Source organism: Atractosteus spatula, chromosome 11, assembly GCF_055471065.1.
Source record: "Atractosteus spatula isolate fAtrSpa1 chromosome 11, fAtrSpa1.hap1, whole genome shotgun sequence".
NCBI lineage: Eukaryota > Metazoa > Chordata > Actinopteri > Semionotiformes > Lepisosteidae > Atractosteus > Atractosteus spatula.
Window position 1 is genome coordinate 46692267 of NC_142716.1, and position 21161 is coordinate 46713427.

At 39.8% G+C, this 21161-nt stretch overlaps 2 protein-coding genes across 3 annotated transcripts in view; one reads left to right on the top strand and one right to left on the bottom strand.

The window, feature by feature from the left end:
- The window catches only part of arhgap44a (Rho GTPase activating protein 44a), a 67114-nt gene extending 56308 nt beyond the window's left edge, over positions 1-10806 (top strand). For both annotated transcript variants that reach the window (XM_088927489.1, XM_088927490.1), the window contains 3 exons: positions 186-331; positions 2099-2485; positions 6172-10806. In XM_088927489.1, the coding sequence (XP_088783615.1) occupies positions 186-331; positions 2099-2485; positions 6172-6317 (679 nt within the window). In that variant the 3' untranslated portion in view covers positions 6318-10806. The remainder of the gene's footprint in view (positions 1-185; positions 332-2098; positions 2486-6171) is intronic.
- Positions 10807-11849: 1043 nt separating this feature from the next.
- LOC148824201 (testis-expressed protein 47-like) lies at positions 11850-18104 on the bottom strand. Its single transcript, XM_088928176.1, has 6 exons — positions 17988-18104; positions 15716-15788; positions 15001-15104; positions 14490-14548; positions 13658-13859; positions 11850-13199 (listed from the first exon to the last, which is right to left on the bottom strand). The coding sequence occupies exons 1-6, from the start codon at positions 18102-18104 to the stop codon at positions 13011-13013; spliced, it is 744 nt and encodes a 247-aa protein (XP_088784302.1). The 3' UTR covers positions 11850-13010.
- Between the last annotated feature and the right edge of the window lie 3057 nt (positions 18105-21161).

Consider the following 21161-nt stretch of genomic DNA (forward strand, 5'->3'; position numbering starts at 1 on the left):
ATTAAAAAAGCAGTCACCTTTGAAAGATAAACAGATTGTATAATCTGAATTTTGGGAAGTCAAATTATATGCCATGACTGTGGAGTTTTCTTTCTTAGGAGGGTTCCTTTCTGATTTTTGTGAATGTTGGCAAGTTGTGAACCAGCCAGTGTTGGGAATGGAACGCTGTGTTGTTTTCTCTTCAGTACTTTGAAGAGCAAAGAGCTCTCTCCTGTGATGGGGCAGAAGGGAGGTCAGAGCTCAGGTCCTATGATGGCCACAGCCAGCAGCCAGCAGAGCACTGCCCAGGGGCAGCTGTCCACCGAGCAGAGCCCTCACTCCCTCCGCAAAGGTACGGCGCCAGTCTCCGCCTTCATGTCTGCATCTGTTCATTCTCATAGACCTGTATTCTCGGTTACCTGTGAAAATGCAGTCTTGCCTTTTTGAGAACCAGCAAACATATTGCCTTATGTCACGACCCCAGGTTGACTAGGGGGCTGGGGGGGGGTGTAACATTAAAACTATTTGGGACACTGGAGGGATTTGGAAGGGGACAAAATAACAACAAAAACAAAGAAAATCAGGTGCAAGCATGATTTATTATATACAAGCGAATCCATGGAATATGAGACTTTACAATATGTATTTATTATTATATAGCTAATATAGTGCAGTCTAACCTATCTAATCCAAACAAAAGGACGCCCTAACTGACATACACTAACTAGCAAAACCTAAATATAAGGGTGGCACTCGCCCCAAACCTAGTGTATCTAGACAGTCGCAACCAAACCTATGTGTGTGCAAAGTGTATGTCACGCGACATTCTTACCTGTTCACTTTTCCCCCAGGACGCTCAGAGTCACAATCAACAGCAAATACATACTAGTGTAGCGGAGCTAGTTGGGCATGGTGATGTCATCGCCCTCCCTGCACGTAGCAGGGACCTCAGCCGCCTGGGCTGGGGGAGGTCTCCTTTAGCGGGGTGGAGTGGTGAGGCCATGAGCCCGCGCAGAACCACAACGGTCACACTAGCACCAAAATGACTAGCGACTAATATTTACGGTGACGAGGAAAACAGGTATCCCATACCTGTTTTTGTATTTTGACAAACAAAAACAAAAACTACCAAGGTAACAGCGCTAATTAGCAAAAACCCAGAGAAGCGAGCAAAAAGCTGGGGGTGGGGGGGGTCAAAACGTCTTCTGTTTTTAAACTTATAGTCGTGGTTCTGATTGGCTGGGGGTAAGGTGGTGACGGCATCGCTAATGAAGAATGGCGGAAAGATGTACCAGTGACAAACGGGGAATCTGTACGGAGAAAGTGAAGGGGAGAGAGAGACGGGAAGAGAGAGAGAAACAAATACAACCGTGTACAGGGACGCAATACCTTAGTACTGAATGGTGAAACATAGTGGCATTACTAGACAAGAGCGTAAACGGCGTAAAAAAGGTTGCATGAGTGAGAGCTATTTTTCCAGTCTTGCATCTTCTTGGATGAATACATTGATGTCAGTCCCCCATATAAGTAAGAACGATGCTAAAGGAGGCGATTCTGTCCATTGAAGTGGTCGTGGGGAAACAAACGGGCTTGTCGTATTAGCATGCTCAGAGCGTCTGCAGCACAGAAGGAGTATGGCAAAAACATGTGTTGCAATGCAAATGTCCTCCCCTGTAAAAAGAAAAAATAGGTCCAGAAATGAGGAAAAAGAAAGTTAAATCATTACACAATTTTGTATTGTTGTAATATGTATACTAGAGAGATAAGAGAATACACGGTAAAGATCTGAATTGTGCTAAGAAATGTGACAGGGTTGAGTGACGGCTGAGCAGGCCACAGTACTGGGGACAGTAAGAATATGGTAATCCGACTGTGGTCTGTGGAGTGGGTATGAATGCAAATGAAGGCTGTTCCCTGAAATTGATTTCCGTATTTCAGCTGCAGGGATTTACTGTTATGGGGAGGTGATTCAGTTTGCCCGGCTAGCCATAATTCATCCCCGTTTTTCACAAAAACAAACGTGTTTCCTCTCACGGAAAACTGTCGGAGGAAATATCTCGGGATGCCAGCGGGCCTGGACTGACATTGTTCCTCCCTCTGTTCCTCTCGCTCCCCGCAGTGTCCAAGAAGCTGGCTCCAATCCCTCCCAAGGTGCCCTACGGGCAGTCGGGGGGCATGTCGGACCAGTCCACGGGTCAGCCGTCCCCCGTCAGCTTGTCACCCACCCCGCCCAGCACCCCTTCCCCTTACGGACTCGGCTACAGCCAGGGGTACCCCGGCTTGTCGTCGTCGGGGCAGGTGTCCCCGGCGGCGGCTCCCTCCCTCTCCTCTCCCCCTTCCCTCAGCGGCACGCTCACCAAGTCCAGGCCCACCCCGAAGCCTCGCCAGAGGCCCAGCCTGCCCCCCCCTCAGCCTCCCACCACCCCGGGCCTGTCCGGCTCCAGCCCGCAGCCCCTGGATCACAGCCTGCTGGACAGCATGTCTCCTGGGGAGAGCATGTCCACAGGTAAACACGCCTCGGCTCCCTCTTTCTCTTTCTCTTTGTCTTACGGGCCAGCGCGTCCTTCCAGTCTGGGTAGCGGCACTCAAAATAAACTCTTTTCTGCTCTTCCTTTAGCCTCCAGCTCACTGTTTCTGTTTGGTCCGAATGCTCTTATTTTTTAAAGATTCGTTTCAGATGCAGCAGTCTGCGAATAATACCGTACCATTGACGGGGCTGGCTCCCTTGACCCTCGAGCGTTACGCACAGAGGTTACCCTGTGTCGGCGCTGATCCAGATGTGTCATTATGTCACTTTTCTGGATCCAAGTATTTAAGAGTACACAGAGGCAGGGCTGCTCATCATTATGAGAAAAATTACAACACGAGCCAGGGGTTTCACCCATTTTATCACTAATCATGGGCATCCTAATGTCAGTTTAGGTTAACAGGTTAAAACTACAGTAGTGGTAATCCAGATATTTGCAAGTAACTGCCTGTTTGACATCTGCAATGTACCATAGACAGGAATCATTCCTGTGTTCTTTGCTCATTCAGAAAAGGTAACAGTGATGTTTTAAGGGAGTGTGTATTTTGAGAAGTTTAATCTACTAGAAAGACTGAGATTAATCCTCCCTACCCCCACAGTTTGAGTTCTGCTTGCCTCTCCAGCAAAAAGCTGACAAGCGCTAAATTCTCTTCATCTGATATCTTCAAAAAGAAGCATTAACTGCTCCCAATATGAAAATGCTTCATGGCATTGTTTTTAAACACAAGATGCTTGCTTCAGTTAAAGTATAAATCTGTGTTACACACTTTTGTTGTATTTTTATTGAAGAGATTTCTATAGCATCAATACACACTTCAGCGTGTTCTGATATTTTTTGATGTGATTCTTTACATATAATTGTAAGCCCACTGTACAGGTAAGACCAAATTGTGTACTGCAGAAGGATTGTTAAAACACACTGGATGTCAGGTGGGAGGACAAACAGATTTAGTCATGCTTTTTAAAAACAGAACCAGAACAAGTATGTCCTTTAACAGTTTAAGAGCACCCAGAAAACTACTCTAGTGATAGGTTATGATTCTTGTTTGTGAAACCAGGAAACATTTTTTTTTTCAGCCTTGCTGAAAGAGAATATTTAACTGAAACTCATTCAATGTAGAGTATATACAGTAGTATGAAATATCTTTCCTATTTCTGTTCTTACTTTTTTAATCTTGATCCATGAAAAAATACTTATTTATATAAACTCTGAAATGCACTTCAATTACAATAGAGCACCTGTTGTGATTAAACAGACTGGCTTGTGTCTAGCTGTTATCCTCTTGAGTCTATAAAGAAGTATAACAGTCACATGCAGGTCTAGACTGCGGGTCAGGCATACAGGAGGTTATACATTTTTAAAACTTTTGTTTTTGCTTTTGAAAATGAAAATGCTGCATTGCATTTTATGTACAACAAATCAATAAAAGGGGATATCCTTGTTCATTTCTGTTCTCTTTTGCCGATTGGCCTAAGTGCAGAACTGATGGGCAATAGTAATCAGGGAAAAATTGTAATTAATGCCATATGATTATTGCCTGGAAAGTTCACTTGCTGTGTTGTTTTTTTTAACTGTGCTTAAAATACCTGTTGTTGAGGCTACCTTTTTGGGTCTCTTTGCCTTGACTACTCTTGCTTTTAACCCTTTCCTGCCAAACGAGCAGGGAAATTGTCAGCCTGGGCCACACACCTACACCAGTGGAGAGCTGCATTTCCTTCTGATACGCCGACGTGATTTATAAGTTGGCCAAAAACAAATTACAAGGGCAAGAAAGGATTAAAAGACTTTGTTCTTACGGTCTGGATCTCTGAATATATATATATATTTTTGTTTTCTGCTGCTTTCCTGTTTTTGTTTTTTTTTCCCTTGTCGATTACTATTATTGTGTACTTACAGCTGTGTGAAGCGAGTGATTCAGTGTGGGCTAAATGTGAGGGGGATTTTAAGGGTAAGCCGGAGCGACTGGCCTAACTCTCTGGCACTTTGGCTAACTCTGGAGCGTACTCCAGCTGCTATATATATTTACATATATACTGTATATATGAATCTCTATCTTGTCGTGTCCAGATCACCACTAACCCATTCCGTAACTCCAGTGTTTGCATGGGGGCTGAGATAGAGTTGCATGGCTTGTCGATGACATCACAAAGAAAGGCCCTCCCCTTGCCGCGGCTCCGGACACACTCCCTGCGCTGTGGCTCTGCGAAACCCGCCTTGCAGTTCCATGGCTTTCATGGATACGCCCTGGAATGAGACCTCTTGCCCCTTTTCATTTCATTATTGCAGAAGGGATGTCATGATACAACGATGCCGTGAGAGACGGTTTAGGGTTTTTAATTTAAAAAATATAGTCCTAGGTAAAACATCAACAGCAAAAACAAATGGGGCACTCCTCCCCTTGAGTTTGCAAAACTGATTTGATTTCCTCTTCATTTACAGCCTGATCACAATGATGAACTGTCAAAGAGCTGGAATGCTTGTTTGCCTTTCCTCAACAAGTTCGAGGAACTCTAAATAGTCTTTGTTTTCTTTTACCTTTATTTATACATACTGTAAGCTATCGGGGAAGCAGCATGCTTTTAATTTGTCTGATGTTGATCAAATAGTATTAAAGTCTGTTGGTTTTAATACTAAATTGATTTTCATAACTTCTGCACATCTGTTACTAGCTTTTAAAAGCTTTTTGTGTTCTGTTCTATTTTCTTCTCTGTTTCTGCTTGGATTTCTCCCTGGTTATTACATTTTGTGGGAAAAAAACAGTTTTTGAAGAGACACAACACAAATGTGAAAGGAATGTACAGCAGATGTAATCTAGACCCAAGAGAGAAATTAATGAATAAGCAACTCCAGGTGATGATATACACTGCTGGGCAAAAGTCTTAAGACATTATAGACACCATCAGGAGTTACGCCATCTACATGTTAAGAGACAATTTACTCAAAGACTCCACTAGTGTTTTCTACTATTCTAACAACTTCAGCTCTATTGCAGTTTATAATACTAGCGCTTGTTAGTTTGGGTGAGAAGAAACCAAATTAACCAAATCAAATGTGATTTCACAAACTTGAACTGACATTGGTCAGATTTTTCCAAAACACTATCACGACAGCTTGGGGTAAACTACACATGTGGCAACTGAAGATCCTTCACATTTACCAGTCAACTCTATGTGTTCCTCATCATTAATATCATTTGCTCCTCTCTACACATACATGAAGATAAAGGGACACTAGCTGTACTACAAAATACACCTCTGTTAGGATTAAGTGTTAATTTAAGATGACCATGGATTTATGCTTCTGTAGAAGAGGGAGAATCTAAGTCATCAAGGCAGAAGAATGCATCATTTGTACACAGCCGTGTACATCTTTCAGGATGTTTTCAATTTGTTGTTGTGCTTGGATATATTAATTTCTCAGTGAAACACAAAATATGGACAGATGTTTTCAAAGGCTGTAAAATGGAGAAAAAAAACTTGAGAGAGACTGAAAAGATACTTTTAAAAAAATAAGCTGTATTGTGACATCCCTGTGAATAATGTGCTAGCCGACACAAGTGTATTCTGCTGCCATAAACGAATGAAAGACAGACGTGTTCTATGATCAAGCCTGCCTGCAGAGTGATGACTCCAAATTCCTTTTATCTCCTTTTGCATCTTCCCAGATCCTCTGAGCCTTGACATCCCTGCTATACACGTAGAATACGACGCACGCCACAGCGACCTGAAGGACCCACCGTGTAGGAACTCAGAGGCAGACTTGTCAGGAAAGACCGATTCTGAGGAGGAGTCGGAGAGCACTGCACTATGACATAAGGACTCCATTGCTGTACATAAGAGATATTCACACTACTACTGAAGTCTCAGTGATGGACTACCAGGGAAAGCCAGCCAGTCCTGAACATGAGCTTCTCCTACTGACTGCATAAAGAAATATATATATATAAATTATAATTGAATACAGTATATATAAGTACACTAAATTACACGGAGAATTTGAATGAGAAGGGACTCTTAAAATAAGGAGCTGAACACAATGTTGTACTTTTCCCCACAGTGGCGTGTTATTTTTTGGTTTCTAATTTGTCTTTGCCTTATCCGTGTCAATACAGCTTTGCCTTTGTATTCATATATATTTCTATTATCCTAATCTTATTCTGGAATATTTCCATTGTACTCCACTACCGGTGCCTCAAGAACCGGCATATCAGCTACTGGAATATAAAGTGAATTCACTCTTTTGGGGAAAATTAAAAAAGTTCTGTGCATATCTCACACTGGAAAGCCAAGATTACAGAAGTGCAGAATTTTTCTTTTCTCTTTAGGGGTGCATTAACCAGGGATTAGCAGGATTGACAGACTTCTTGTCCCAAAGGCACTGCAGTGAAACCCAGTGATGTCAATTTGAAACAAAGTGCAGTTCATCACACCTGCACATTCACCATGACTTGCAATGTGCTGCACCGCTGTAGGCATGCACCGTCTTAATGTGTCTGTAAGAGCGCAGAAGGGTCAGACAGCCTCAGCGTCCTGTTTTTTAAAGTTTCACTTGACCAGTTGTTTGACACTTGTTGAGTTAGGGCAATAGCTAATTCCCCCCCCCATGTCATTCTGGGTAATGTAGTTCAGACAAGGATCTCCATCTTGTCTGAAGCTGTCTTACCATGTAAGACTTTGCTCCTACACTCTTATCCATATCAAAGCTGCATAGGTGTGACCTTACTTTCTGAGATCCAAAGAGATTTGTGCCTGAAGCTCTCTTGATTGTTCTGACCTTTTGCTTCCTTCCTGCTTCCTCTGTTTCTCTTTGGAAAATAATTTTAAACATTTAAAATTAAAGGCACAAATCTAGCAACAGAGAACATAGTTATGAAAAGATACAGTTGTTAGTTTTTTTATGTTATCTGTTGAATGGAATGGATGGTGAACAGCCTCTCCTTGTTAATTTACTTCAGATAATTAATTCTAGCACCTGTAAACTTTGTACCTTGAATTCCACATAGATGCTCTTGAGGGTCTCTCTGACCCCTGCCAGCTGGAAACATGATTGGGTTTAACTACCTTGAGAAAGGGGAGATACTGCACTTCTCAACCTGTGTGTCATACAGTTGCTGTATTGTGTAGATGTAAACCCATGCTTGTTATTCAAGTCTCAAAAGCTGCTGATACTGTGTGGTTTTCCACTCACTGGAAATACAAGGGTGCTTTATAACCGCTGGGGGTCAGAATGATTGTCATTCTATTGCTTCCTTGAGCGGTCCAGCTGGAGTACCCTTCTAAACAGAGAGACCAGGGACGTGCTGAGATTTAAAGGGCAGTTCTAAAAAGATCTGATTCAAGTAAGTTATTAATAAAGCTCCTTTCTTCTTTGAAGGAGGGGATAAAAGGTTTCAGAAAAATGGTTCAAATGTGTGTTGGGACAGCCCTTGTGCATTATGATATTTGTGTGTATAGCCTGCAGAACGTTCTGACAAAACTCTACTTTTTATACAGGAGAGGAGCACAGAGGGAAAACATTATAGTGCTGACATCTCATTTCAGGGCTTTTCCTTGAAACAGTAAATATCTTTATTCATATTTATCAGAGATATTTTCCTAAAGAGAGTTGTGTTTCCATATGCACAGCCTTGGATGTTACAATGCTGCTCCTTTTAATTTTTAATTTCAAGTGCTATATATCTACCTTACCTGTTACCACAATTCAAGTGTAAATACAAGATGCTGTATATAGATACGTGTATATATACATGGAAAAAATATTATATATTAAAAGTGGTGTTCTTTTGTTCCTGACACAACGTGGCCAGATTCACGCTTTCCAGAGATACAGTAAGATACTCTAGCTTTTGCACAGTTAGCACTGGCTAACTTAGATTTAATTACATAACATGAATGATGAATATGACACTGTTGAAAGATCCGCATATTTTATAGGAATTTCTAATTAAAAGTGCAGATACTTGGGGTGTGTGTTTTATAAGCTTTGAGATGGCGTACAGTGATAGTGCTTTGTCTGTCTCTGGCTATATTTTTCCATCACATTGTTTGAAGTGACAGTACCTTTCTTTTTGCATTGAAAAAAGTTGAAATAGACTTTGGTTGCTTTCCCTTAAAAGAAACTACTCACAAATCATTTTTTTTAAATCGGTCACATATACAATCTGCGGTTTGGTGAGATTGGGACCGTTGTGTTAGGAGAGCTTGCCTCACCGGCCCAGCTGCTCTTGATCAAAATATCGAAGCAGAAATGCAGAATAAAGAAACAGATGAGCAGTACAGAGCTTGAGTCCTGCCAGGGTTAACTTTTCTGTGTCTTCAATTAGCAATAAAGTCTGAAGCTGGCGAGAGAAGGGAGTCGTGCTTCGACAAGGGGCATCCGAGTGGCATTTCAGTAAAAAATAACATTTTGACAGTGCAATTACCATATCTGGCACCACAACCAATTATCAAGAACCTAAAAAGGATTGTACCAATCAGAAGAAGCAGAAAATGAAAACCATATTGGAAGTTTGACACATTCACCTGTAAGGGATTAGTAGATAATACCTACACACTGTTCAATTTCCCAGAGCTCCGGTGGATAGGATGTCTTTTCTATAGTACTGAAGGCAGAGATTGCTGATGAAAACTGTGAAAAACGTTATCTTGTGCTTTGGTGCAGAGTTTTAAAAATGATTAGCAATGGCGGTGAAATTGTGTCTGTGTTTAGTTCTCAGTCTGGTTGTGGAAATGCGCAAGGTAAATGAGTAATTGTGTTTGTAACTTGATTATCTGTAATTCTTGTTATCTTGATTCTGTTCTGTGAAAGAAACGTCAGCTGTATAAGAGGGGAGTTGTGCATTTTGATGAAATGGTTTTCCCACAGAAAACAAGGAAGCTTGTGGTAATTTACCACAGAAACGTTCAAACAAATTCTGACATATATATATATTTTAAAATAGAGCCTTTAACATCTACTTAAGTCTTATTTAGCTGGAATGTAGTGATGATAATCTCATTACAGTCACGTTTATCAGCATTGTTGCCACTGGTCATGTTTTAAAAAAGAATGTCAGTTATTGATGTGCTTTGTATCCCAGCTGTCACGAACAAAAACATTATTCCAAATTTTATTGGGAAAATATTGTCTTTTTGCTTATTAATTCCAAAGACATGTACAAATTAAATAATTTATTGATGCTTTTGGTTCAAACAGGATTCTTGTTTAGTTGCATAAAATGAATCTGATTATATTTCCAATTTTAGTCAGTAATTCAGCTGTAATACTAAGTACACTAAATAAAAAAAATAAACAGCTTCTCCCAGCACAGATCTTTTTTGATAAAGGGCTAAGATTCCTGCCTGACAAAACAGTCAGTCAGCTTTCAGTCAAAACAAGCTCTAAAGAAACACGTTCATTTTACTAATTAACTTTAGTAATAAAGAAGTGTGACTGGTGACGATATAAATATAATATTGCAAATGGAAATGATCTCTGATGGTAGTAAGAGGGTATGGACCAAAGGCCTCCCAGTTTCAGCTAAGCAATAAAATACAGTCACCACTACCCGTCCTCTCCAGTGTCTTGCAACCCAAGCAGGGAGACAATCCATTTAATAGTCTTTGTAATCCACTGGCCTGGCTTAATTTGGATCACTCAAATGTGCCACTAAAGCACCTGGGTTTTTGAAGAGGCGAACAGTAACACTGCTGGGAAAACAACTGACTCTGTTTTTTTTTACAATGAATATTGCCTGACACATTTTTTCCAAAGTGTGGCAGATAGTATACGCCAAGGTCTTTTCGGGGGGGAACAATCAGACTCCGAGAACAAAGAGAATTTGTTTGAGCTAGAAAACAAAAATGGACCAGAACAGGTGTGAATGGGGCAGCTTAGTCCTTTATGTTTGCTTTTCTCTGAAACCACGGGTCACTTTGTGTACAAAGAAGATCTGTAAAACTGCTGCATGCTCAAACTGTATAGATGATCACCCCCAGATGTACAGGTATCCTTTTTGTAAAAAAAGGGGGGGGGGACATTGTTATGGAAGAATAACATGGTGGGGAAAAAAAAGAAAAGAAGAAGGACTTTCTTTTAGTTGTGGTCGGCTTTGGATGTCCAAGGGCTGCTGGACACTTCAGCTCTGAAGAGCCAAGAAAGGGAGTGGTCAGTCTGTTTGGACATGTTGGACATGTTGGTCCTCTCTTCCTTGTTTGCTTCCCACTGGTCAAGTGCAGTCTGTTTCCTGAGACCTGCAACATCCCTTCTTATCAAAATGTCAAAACCGATTAAAGAGAAAAAGAAAATCTACATTTTTAACTATTTCAACTGGCATTGCTATTTGAGTTCCAGAGTGTGATTCTATATTTGTATGTCTGCAACACAAGATGCTGGCTCCACCGATATAAGGATATAACTTGTAGAACTATTGACTTGATTAACAAGGTTTACATAAGGTCCAGAAAAGTCCCGAGGAACACATGTATTGGTAGCTACCTTTAAAATACTTGGAGTTATATAATTTATACTTCTATCCTGAGCACAGGATAAGGGCAGGTGCTGTCTTGTTGTCTTCTTATACAGTATCTCCAGACATTCACATTTGGAAAAAGCTGACCTCTCTTTGGAAAGTGAAGTATCTGGGGATTAACAAATCAGGGAAACTGAGAAACTAAAGAGTGGAAGAGATTGGATAAGCTCCAAAAAATGAAAAAAAAAATTAAATGGAAAGTCTGGAACCCTATCCACTTCTTTCCTGTAAAAAAAAAAATCTTTTAATCCTTAATTAAAAGTAATTTCGTTTTTTCACTGTACGTGATATACCGTATTTGAAAACTGAGCACTTAAATGTTTCCAGGTTGAGAAAAAATTGTTTTTAATATTCTTGGTATGGCTTCCTTATACCTATCCCTATGGTCTTTACAATAGGTCTTAAATGGCATCGATAGTTTAGACTGTTATATAGCTAATTATACATAATGGAATGATTTTAAACAAAAGATAGAAATGGATTCAACAAACTAGGTACAAACTAGGTATACCTAATTAAGGTAGATTGGTAGCTTAATACAAAACATTCCCTTCTAAAGCATTCTAATACAGTTGCAGACGTTACATAACAGTGATTTCGATTTTTAGTCTTTATCTAATAGTAGTCTACTATGCCATTAATACAGTAAATCTAGGATAACAAATCTAGGATTAGAGGGCAGAAGATCATGTCACTGGGACAGAAAAATGAAATATTATAGTAGTACCACATGTCTCCACAGGCTGTCACTGTTGAACAATGTGAAACCCACAAATTGGTAACCAAAGAAGGGTTATTTTGCCCATTTGTGAATCAGTCATCAAGACTTACCACAAAATCTTTTTTATTTAAAAAAGTGTCATGTTACAAGCAGAGCTCGCAGACAGAATTGTTTGTTCCACATTATATGGGACCAAGATGTTCTGAAGGGGGCCAGACACGTTCTAAAAACAAGAAAAATATGTGATTAGCCTTCCGTCTTAAAATTAAACTTTACTTTAAAAGAGCAGGAGAGTATGCCTCACAACGTGAGACTCTCATGGAGCAAAGTTTTTTTTGGAAAAAGAGTGTGCATGACCCAGGTGCAGCATTTGAAATACCAAACATTATTTTACCTGGGGTTAGACAGAATACAGAAGAATAACAATGTAATGTCAAGATTTTATGAACAAGAAATTATTTGGGGTTTTACAGCATCCACTACATTGTCAGTCATGAAGGGTTAGGATCTGTTATAGTGAAATCTTGTATTAAATCCAGATCAGTACATGTATTAGTGTGAAAGAGAGTTGATTGACACATGAAGGTCAACGGACTAGATGCTGTTGTGTGACAGATTGAAATTGTTTAAACCAGTTCTCCTCATTGCTGGTGCTGGTACAGGTTTTAACAGAGATCACAAACTCCTCAATGACTAATGAGTCAGACACTGTTGCCAATCGGGCCGCTGAAGTTAATAATTCAAACTTAGTCTTAATGCAAATAAGTCATTAAGGCCTCAGGAAGAGTGCCAGTCCAGAGGGAGGAGCACTTGTTCAAATCCTCATGCATCTTAAGATGTTGGTTTGCCATGTGGTGTTATCTGTTAGGGACTGTTAACAGTGTGCAACCAACAGCAGATGTTTTAGCAGCATGCACTTTGTAAAAGTGTGAACTCATACCTTCTTCCCACAGTTTATACTGTGGTGGGGTTGGTGCTCCCAAACACATGTCCTTTAACCAATTGGAACAGATGGCATGTAACAACATTTAAAGAGGGACACACACTCATTTCTGCATTTCTGCACAAATCCAATGCTTCCACGTTGTCAAAATCAAGCTGCCTTATTATTTGTATTAAAACGAAGAGATTTTTGAAAGCACGACTATGAAGAAACAAGCATAGTTAGAAAAATATTACTACAATCCTGTGGTAAACTGTTCTGTATTAGGAGCAGCTGTACATATATGATATGTATCTTGAAATACTAAGAGAATATAAAAATAATTCATTTTCATCTTAAAAAGAATATATACAATATCTTACCAGAATCCATCACGATATTTAATGGAGAATCATAGGTTTCTAGGTACTTCTGTGAGCTAAGGAGTTCCTCTCTTTCTAAAAGGTCTCCGATCGTGTCCTGTGGGATGATCAGTTCAGGAACTTTATCCAGGATTGAGTCTGAAGGGGTTTTAGAGCTCTGTTGAAAGAAAGAAAGAGACTTCTGATTTAAAAGCATTTTTCAAATTCAGTGATGTGTTTGGTGTGAACAAGACAAGAATACACCAATGTGTATATGTGAACAAGATACACCTTTTTATCACAAAAAACATGAAACAATGAACAAGTCTACTCTTGCTTCCTGGAGTAGCTGTTTCCATGGACAAACCAGTATAATAGTATTATAATTATAGGTGGATTAGAATCTTACATTGTCACTCTTAAAGTTATTCAAACTTACATTATCTGTTTTTAATTTGACCGATTAATTGTTACATGTCCTTTTTTAATTATTCACTGATGAGTGACTCTTTCAAAATGATGTTATGAACAAGGATATTATGTTGAATGAAGATCAATGGGAGGATTATGTGTGAACAATGCCCTTCAGCACTGCAGAGAAGTTGTTGTTTTTTTTCCCAGGATGCCATACTGTACCTTGGGAGTCCTGAGGAGGTACGTGCCCAGTCTGAGCAGCAGTGTCAGGGACTCACTGACCAGTTTCTCAGTGGGCTCCCTGTGAGACTTGTCCACCAGGGTCCTTGCTGGTAATTTGAGTACCTTGTAGCTCCACTGCTGGAACAGCCTGTTTGGAATGTCATGTGACATTACCAATATTTTGGCGTCCACAATTAGGGCTCTGTTCATAATTACAAAAAGAAACAAGGATATCAAACAGCAGCTCCCTGATTTAAAGTACCTATGCCTTCTGTTATCCATCTGTTCATGAATTATCTTACCATCCAGAGTTATTGTGGCTTTTTCAGAGCATTTTGGTGTCTTTAATAATAGGTATGAATAATAATTAGCTCTTATGTGTAATACTTGGAAGATTTAACAAGTTTACAGCTTCTAAGTCCATGTTTTGCTTACATAAAGTTAAAAGGCAGAATCTGAATTCATAAGAAACCAACAATGACACAAGGGGGAAGAGCATTTAAAACTGAGACCAGGAGGTACTTCTTTACACAAAGAGTTGTGGGAGTTTGGAACAAGCTACCCAGCCACAATGTTGAAGTTGATGGCCTGGTTTCTTTCAAGAATCGGCTGGATGAGATCTTCACATCAGTTAGCTTCTAGCAACTTAATAGACCTGATGAGCTGAGTGACTGCCCCTCATTTATAAAATTTCTAATGTTCTTCATCCGTCTGAGTCCAAAATGCACATTTCACAACTCTGTGACCCTAATGTGTATTAAATAATCTAGCACAAACAAGCCAGAGATACTGTACAAGCTCTCATTTCATTGTTCTTAACCAGCAATCTCACCTGTGCTCCTGCATGTTCCTCAGGTCTCGCAGCACAGAGAAAAGGACATCACTGGAGGACTGGGACAGGTGAGTTGCAAAACAGACAACATTAATGAGGAAAAAATGTAATGTAATGAGTGTTTACATTTATGCTTTTATATTTTGAGGTCAGAATAATTCAGAGAGGATCCACAAATGGAAGCCACTGGAAGTCAAATGAATAGTCGAGGCTTCATAAATGTAGAGGGAGGGTAGGTTATTAAAACAGGTGTTGCTGAAAATCTGTGATGGATTGACAAGTGTGTCTCAAACCCCGCTGACGTACTCTGAATCCACTCTGTCTCGAAAGGGAATGATTTTGTTCATCTAGGCCAAACATTTCACTTCCCCTACAAGGTTTGTGACTTGTAGCTGTTGGGCTCCATAGTCACAGCAAGAGAGCTCTTCATTCTCAGCCTTGAGTGGAAAAAATACTCAAGCACCAGTAGCTCTGAGCAACGGAAGATCTCACCCGAGTACGGTCCAATTACCTCGATGATCTGAACCACATAGGATGGGTAGATAAGAAGCAGACCGGTGACTCCATCTCCTTGGTAAAACTGCTGAAGTTTCTGATAAAGTTGTTCATAGTGAGCTGGGTAAAGATCGGCAACAAGGAAGGCTAGGCTTTACAGGCAATATGATTAGTATACAACACATTCAGGCAGTTGTTTACTTATTTAAATTAAGAAATTAACTTCTTGAATGCAACGCAAAACAGGTTCCAAGTGAGAAAACATGAACAAATCACTGAGCACATCTCTTTCCTGGCTCTCGCCAAACACAGTAGGTCTGCACACGTTTTCACACAGGTACTGTAGAAATGATTTTATCTGATGATGGGGCGTTGTCTCACAGAACGTTACTTGTAGAAAGTCGTGTACTGCTACAGTACATGTTATTTGTGTAACGGCTGTTTTTACTAATTAAAAAAGCTGAGAGGAAACAATTTATAATTACATAAGTGACTTATTTTCTCTCACAAGCAATTTTCCCCCAATATGCTATTCATCTTAAAAAGTCATCCTTTACACCAGCAGCTTGTAACTGTACACAGCATTATATTTTAAAAAGTAACTTTATCCAACACGAGTCAAATCATCCAATCAGTCAATAGTTTAGTTCCTTTCAAACTATAAACAACAACAGTGGCTATCATAATGATTTGAGAGTTTGTAGTGTTTTTAAAAAAAAAAGTTTGCCTACCTCCAAGGTCCCTTTTATCTGCTAGCTCGGGGGAAATGTAAGCAATAAATATCAACCGATGCAACAGGTACTTCTGGAAAAACAGTGAATGCTGTATTACCAACAGGAGCTAGTATATTAGGTACAATTCTGAATAGAACAATGAAACAAAGCACCTTCATTCACTCTTTCCTTTCTTCCTTTAGGGACCAGCACAGAACCATAAATACTCCCATCCTATAGATCAATATATTCATTTATTTTTATTAACCACTTATCCTGCAAGATTAGCAGTGACCTGGAGCCTAAACCAACAGGCACTGTGCCCAAGGCAGGACTACACCTTGGATGGGACACCAGTCCATCACAGGGGTGGGAGAGGAGGTCCATATCAATTAGCCTGTACAGCATATCATTGGGAGGGGAGAGAAAACTGGAGCACCCAGAGAAAACCCACCTGGACATGTGGAGGACACGCAAACTCCACATAGAAAGCACCCCAGTCCAGAATGAAACCTGGGGCCCAAGAGCTCCAAGGCAGCAGTGGTAGTCAATGGTGCCCACAAGCATGGCTATATTTTCCTTCTTCATTCACAAGTAGTTGTATCCAAAGCAGTGTTTTTAAATTCTGTCTTTCATTATGCCCTTTTCAGAACTGCTCGAATTTTTATTCAATATTTTTTTTGTTATGAGCAAAGAAATGTTTTCTTTTGGAATAGAAGAGTCCAGCTGTGTATTAGCATACAGCATTAACTATGAAAAACGGTGTTAACATAAAACTTAAATGTGTAGCTCTTTCATTATGCTATATAATATAATAGAAATAACCTCTCTAATGTAATAATACAGTATATGATTCATTGTGTGACTTAATTCTTTAACTAATTCTTATTTGTTAAAACTCCCAAATTTGTCCAAAAATAAATGTAAATTAGTCTTATTTACAATCTCTGCAAAATGTGAATATTAGTACTGCTAAAACACTGTGCAGCTCCTTTAAATACTGCCTTTGAAATGAGATTCTTTCTGATTCAAATGGCTTTGTTAACCTTTAGATTGCAGTGTTGCAGAAAAAAATATTTCGTTTCTCTCCATCACCCATGAGAATCCGTCCGTATGCTCACTACACTGCATGGGGAATCAATATTGTGCATATCAATGAGTTCGCTTATGCTAGATATACTGACCACCTCTTCCTTGGGATTCAAAAGCGTCCTCTTGTCCAGAAGATGATGAAACAAGCTGGTTCCAATTTTTTCAACGGGAGAACTTTTTGTTTTTCTAACCTCCATTCCCAGTTCTGAGACTAACTAGGCAACGGCTAGTTTGTGTGTAGCTGGGACTTGCCTTCTACTGCTGTTTACTTCCATTCACAGTATATCCTAGAGACGTAAAGGCTCCCTGGTGTCACAAAACACACTTAGACAAGCTATCATTACAAATCTGTTTTAAAATTAGCTTCCTGTATGACAGCCAGAGGCAAGTACTGACCACAAGCTTTTAAATTTACAGTAGTTCCATTGTGTTTAAAGAGCTAGGGGACAGAGTTCCAGAGGGTTGGATTGTATTTAATTTCTTTCTTTTTAAATGCTGTCATCCTGTTTATTCCACAGATAGCTTGTCTGGGAAGCTGTGTTGCTATGACTACAGACCACATTTCTCCTTCATTGAAAATCTGGAAAAGTCTCACTTGGATGTGAAACCAAAGCCTTAGACAAGCAGCTAACATTATTTATTGGATTGGATATATTTATTGAATGGGTAGCTCATAGCCCAGGTACTTTGTGATGCAATTAAAGTTATACTGGCATATACATTTCTGTACCTATTCAATAAGATTTGATATATTGATTATCCTAATTTTAATCACTTCAGGAATTCAGCTTTCAAGAGAAAAAATAAATATATTAGGCCTTATTTTTTCTGGTCACTCTTTCTGACTAACTACATACAGTAGCGTTGTGCAGTATACTGTAGAAAGTCCTTTATTCTTTTTGCCTTTTCAAAAGGATTCTGTTTCAGTCACTTTTGTATGGTTCTTTTTCTACGTTTTGCACAGATAGAAGGAAATTTATAGTCATTCTTTCAAAACAAGGCCTTAGTAAAGCAGGGTAGGCCTTAATGTCATTGTAAGTTACTAAACCTGTTTTTCATAAATCATGATATTAATGATTTTATTACTACTGTAAGTAAAATACACAGTACTGCAGTGTTTGTGTGAAGTGGAGATCAATGAAGGGAATGTGTGCAGTACCTGACAGGTCTCTGAATAAACAAAGGTGTTAATACAAACCTTTTTCACTGCCCTTTGTGAGCCTTCCAGTAGCATGTACAGTGACATCCTCTCTTCAAAGGCAAAATCGTCAGCTTCATATGCCGTTGTCTGAAACTTGTTTGATCTGGACGCCATGATTGACATAGTTGTTTGGACTTGTTACCTAGCAACAGAAAGGAGTTGGGGGAGGGGATGCAGGGGTGTGACTTCAGGACTGGGGGCAGGGCTATTTCTGTAAATTTAGCCTGCCATTACACAGCTCCGAAACAGGTTAATTTGCTTTTACACTGCAGGTGAACATTTGTCCTTTTTAAAACCTCTAGTTTTATATCCTGGTTACAGTACTGTATAATATTATTTCCAAACAATTTAAATGAAAAAATACAAAAAGAGCAAGACACATATACTGTATATAAAACAGGCAGGGTATTTATAATCCAGTGTGTTAATGATTGCTCATTAAATACTTTGCACAAGTCTTAAAAAAGAAGTGATTATGTTACAGAATGTACCCCGATATTGACTGAGCAAGCTTTGCCAGTGGGCCCATTTGACAATAAGACAAGCCGCCATCATTTTCCCATTGTCTCAAACCCTTGCAAAATAATTATAATAATCATAATAATTCTTACACTTTTCTGGACACTCTACTCAAAGCGCTTTACAGGTAATGGGGACTCCCCTCCACCAGCACCAAAATAATTAATGGACAATAAGTATCACACTTGTGCCTGCTTCTCACTTCTCAGGTGCCCTCTGTTAGATAGAATTTATTATATGTGTTCCCTAACCACTTCATCCAATTTTGGGTCACAGGGGAGCTGGAGCCTATCCTGGCAAGCAACAGGTGCAAGGTGGTACACACCCTGGGTGAGATCCCAGTCCATACACAGATGTGTACACACTCCCAATTTTCCCAAATACCAATTAACCTCCCATTATGTCTTTGGACTGGAGGAAGAAACTGGAACATGGGGACAACATACCAACTCCACACAGAGAGCACCCCAGGCATTGAACCCAGGGCCCCAGTGCTGCAAGGCAGCAATATTAACCACTGGGCTAGCCATGCCACTCTCATTATAAAGTTTTCTATTATAATATTTTATTTCATTGTTTAATTCTGTAAATATTACCAGTATTCTGCTCACTATAAAATAAGAATGGTCCCAATACAAGTATTCAAAATCCTCACTGACATTGACAAAGCCACATGGGTGAACTGCTTCAGAATCAACAGGGAAATATGGATCAGAGCACACAGGAGGAAAGTGCTGGGAAGTGCATTTAAAACTCACAGAGGAGACGATTCTCTGCGAGCTAACCAGAACACTCTACCCGGCCGTGTTGTTGAAGTCCTGGCTCCTTTTAAGACATGGCTAGATGTGATCAATTAGCCATTAACAATCACACAGGCTACATGGGCCCCCTGTTGTTTACAACCTAGTTTATATTCTTATCTAACTAAATTAATCACCACCTGCCCAAACAGGGGCTTATTTCTTTCTTCCAGGACATTGCACATTTAGATTGAGTAGCAAAGCACATGAAGAAATCATACAGGTGACGTGACCTTATTTCCTTTCTCTGTATAATAATAATAATAATAATAATAATAATAATAATAATAATAATAATAATAATTGCTTACACTTATATAGCACGTTTCTGGACACTCCACTCAAAGCACTTTACAGGTAATGGGGACTCCCCTCCACCACCACCAGTGTGCAGCCCCACCTGAACGATGTGACAGCAGCCGTAGTGCACCAGAACGCTCCCCACACACCAGCTCTCAATGGGGAGGAGAGCAGACTGATGAAGCCAATTCAGAGATGGGGATTATTAGGAGGCCATGATTGGTAAAGGCCAATCTTTTCAAGAAACATCCTGGGATTAATGACCACAGAGAGTCAGGACCTTGGTTTTATGTCTCATCCGAAGGACGGCGCCTCTTTACACTACAGTGTTCCCGTCACTATACTGGGGCATTAGGACCCACGCAGACCGCAGAGTGAGATATGGCTGCTGGATAATTCGGCGGATCTACACATATGACCCCAGCTGTTTACCATGCTTGTTTGCAAATTAAAAATCCCTGTCTTCTGTGGATGTACTGCCCATGGCTTCCCACAAACATGGCTTTGTTTGTTGGGGGGACTGAAAGAGAACATTGAAACCTTCAATTCACACCACTGGGAAAAAAATGAAAATGAAATCTGATTTGTACACAATGAATACATCTGTATCTGCAATTTCCCTTATGCACATTTAGATGCTTCTCTTTCTGCCATATTGGCTCCTATAGTTAGAAGACTAGTCACATGCGTAATTCCTAGAGTGTTAGAACAGGTTTTTCAGTTTCTGTAGTAGAATGTCAATAAACCCAGTGCACCCAGATTTCAATGATTTTGCCACCAGTTACTCTGTTGATGGAATGCAAAAGCGTGACTTGTTTATGACCTCTAGGCATTTAACATAATCTCCCTGTCCAAGAACAGTATGTGGTCTCACACCATTTACTGTAGTTTATAAAATCAGTGAGGCATTTCAGTCACGTGGATATTGTGAAATGCCCTTGTAGGAGGACCTCCTCAGCAAAACAAAACAGAAAATAACAAGAACATTTACTGGGTGCACATTTACATCCTACCTGTTTGAATTTACAATATTTCTGCACAGAAATAGAGCTGCAAAATAGGGAGGTGCATATGAAATGAGAGTACTCTGAATATCAAATTAGAGGTTTCAAGGTGCAGATTTCGACTGCACACATGGAGCAGCCCAAGGACACCAATGTACTGTAATTGTCCGCGCTTGGAAAAGCAAAAACATTAAACTGCTGAGTTAATGAATTGTGTTGGTCTCAGAAAGACTGTACTTTTGTGGTATACTTTGTTTCCTAATCCATGTATTATGTTGTTTTAGTGTAGGTTAAGGGAGAGAGGGTGTGAAGTTCAGTTTGGGGATAGCGTTATAACAGGGATTAAAGGGGAACTGCAGTCGCAATTTCTCAGAGAGGTTATTAAATCTTGGTAACAATTAATTAATTGATTGATTGATTGATTGACGGTATCGCACAATTTGACAAATTCAGAATTAAGCGCACTGGAAATACCTAATCGGAAATTTTGTTGTCCCATTCTGAATCACAGACTACAACGGCAATACAGCGCTGCACATATGTGGAAC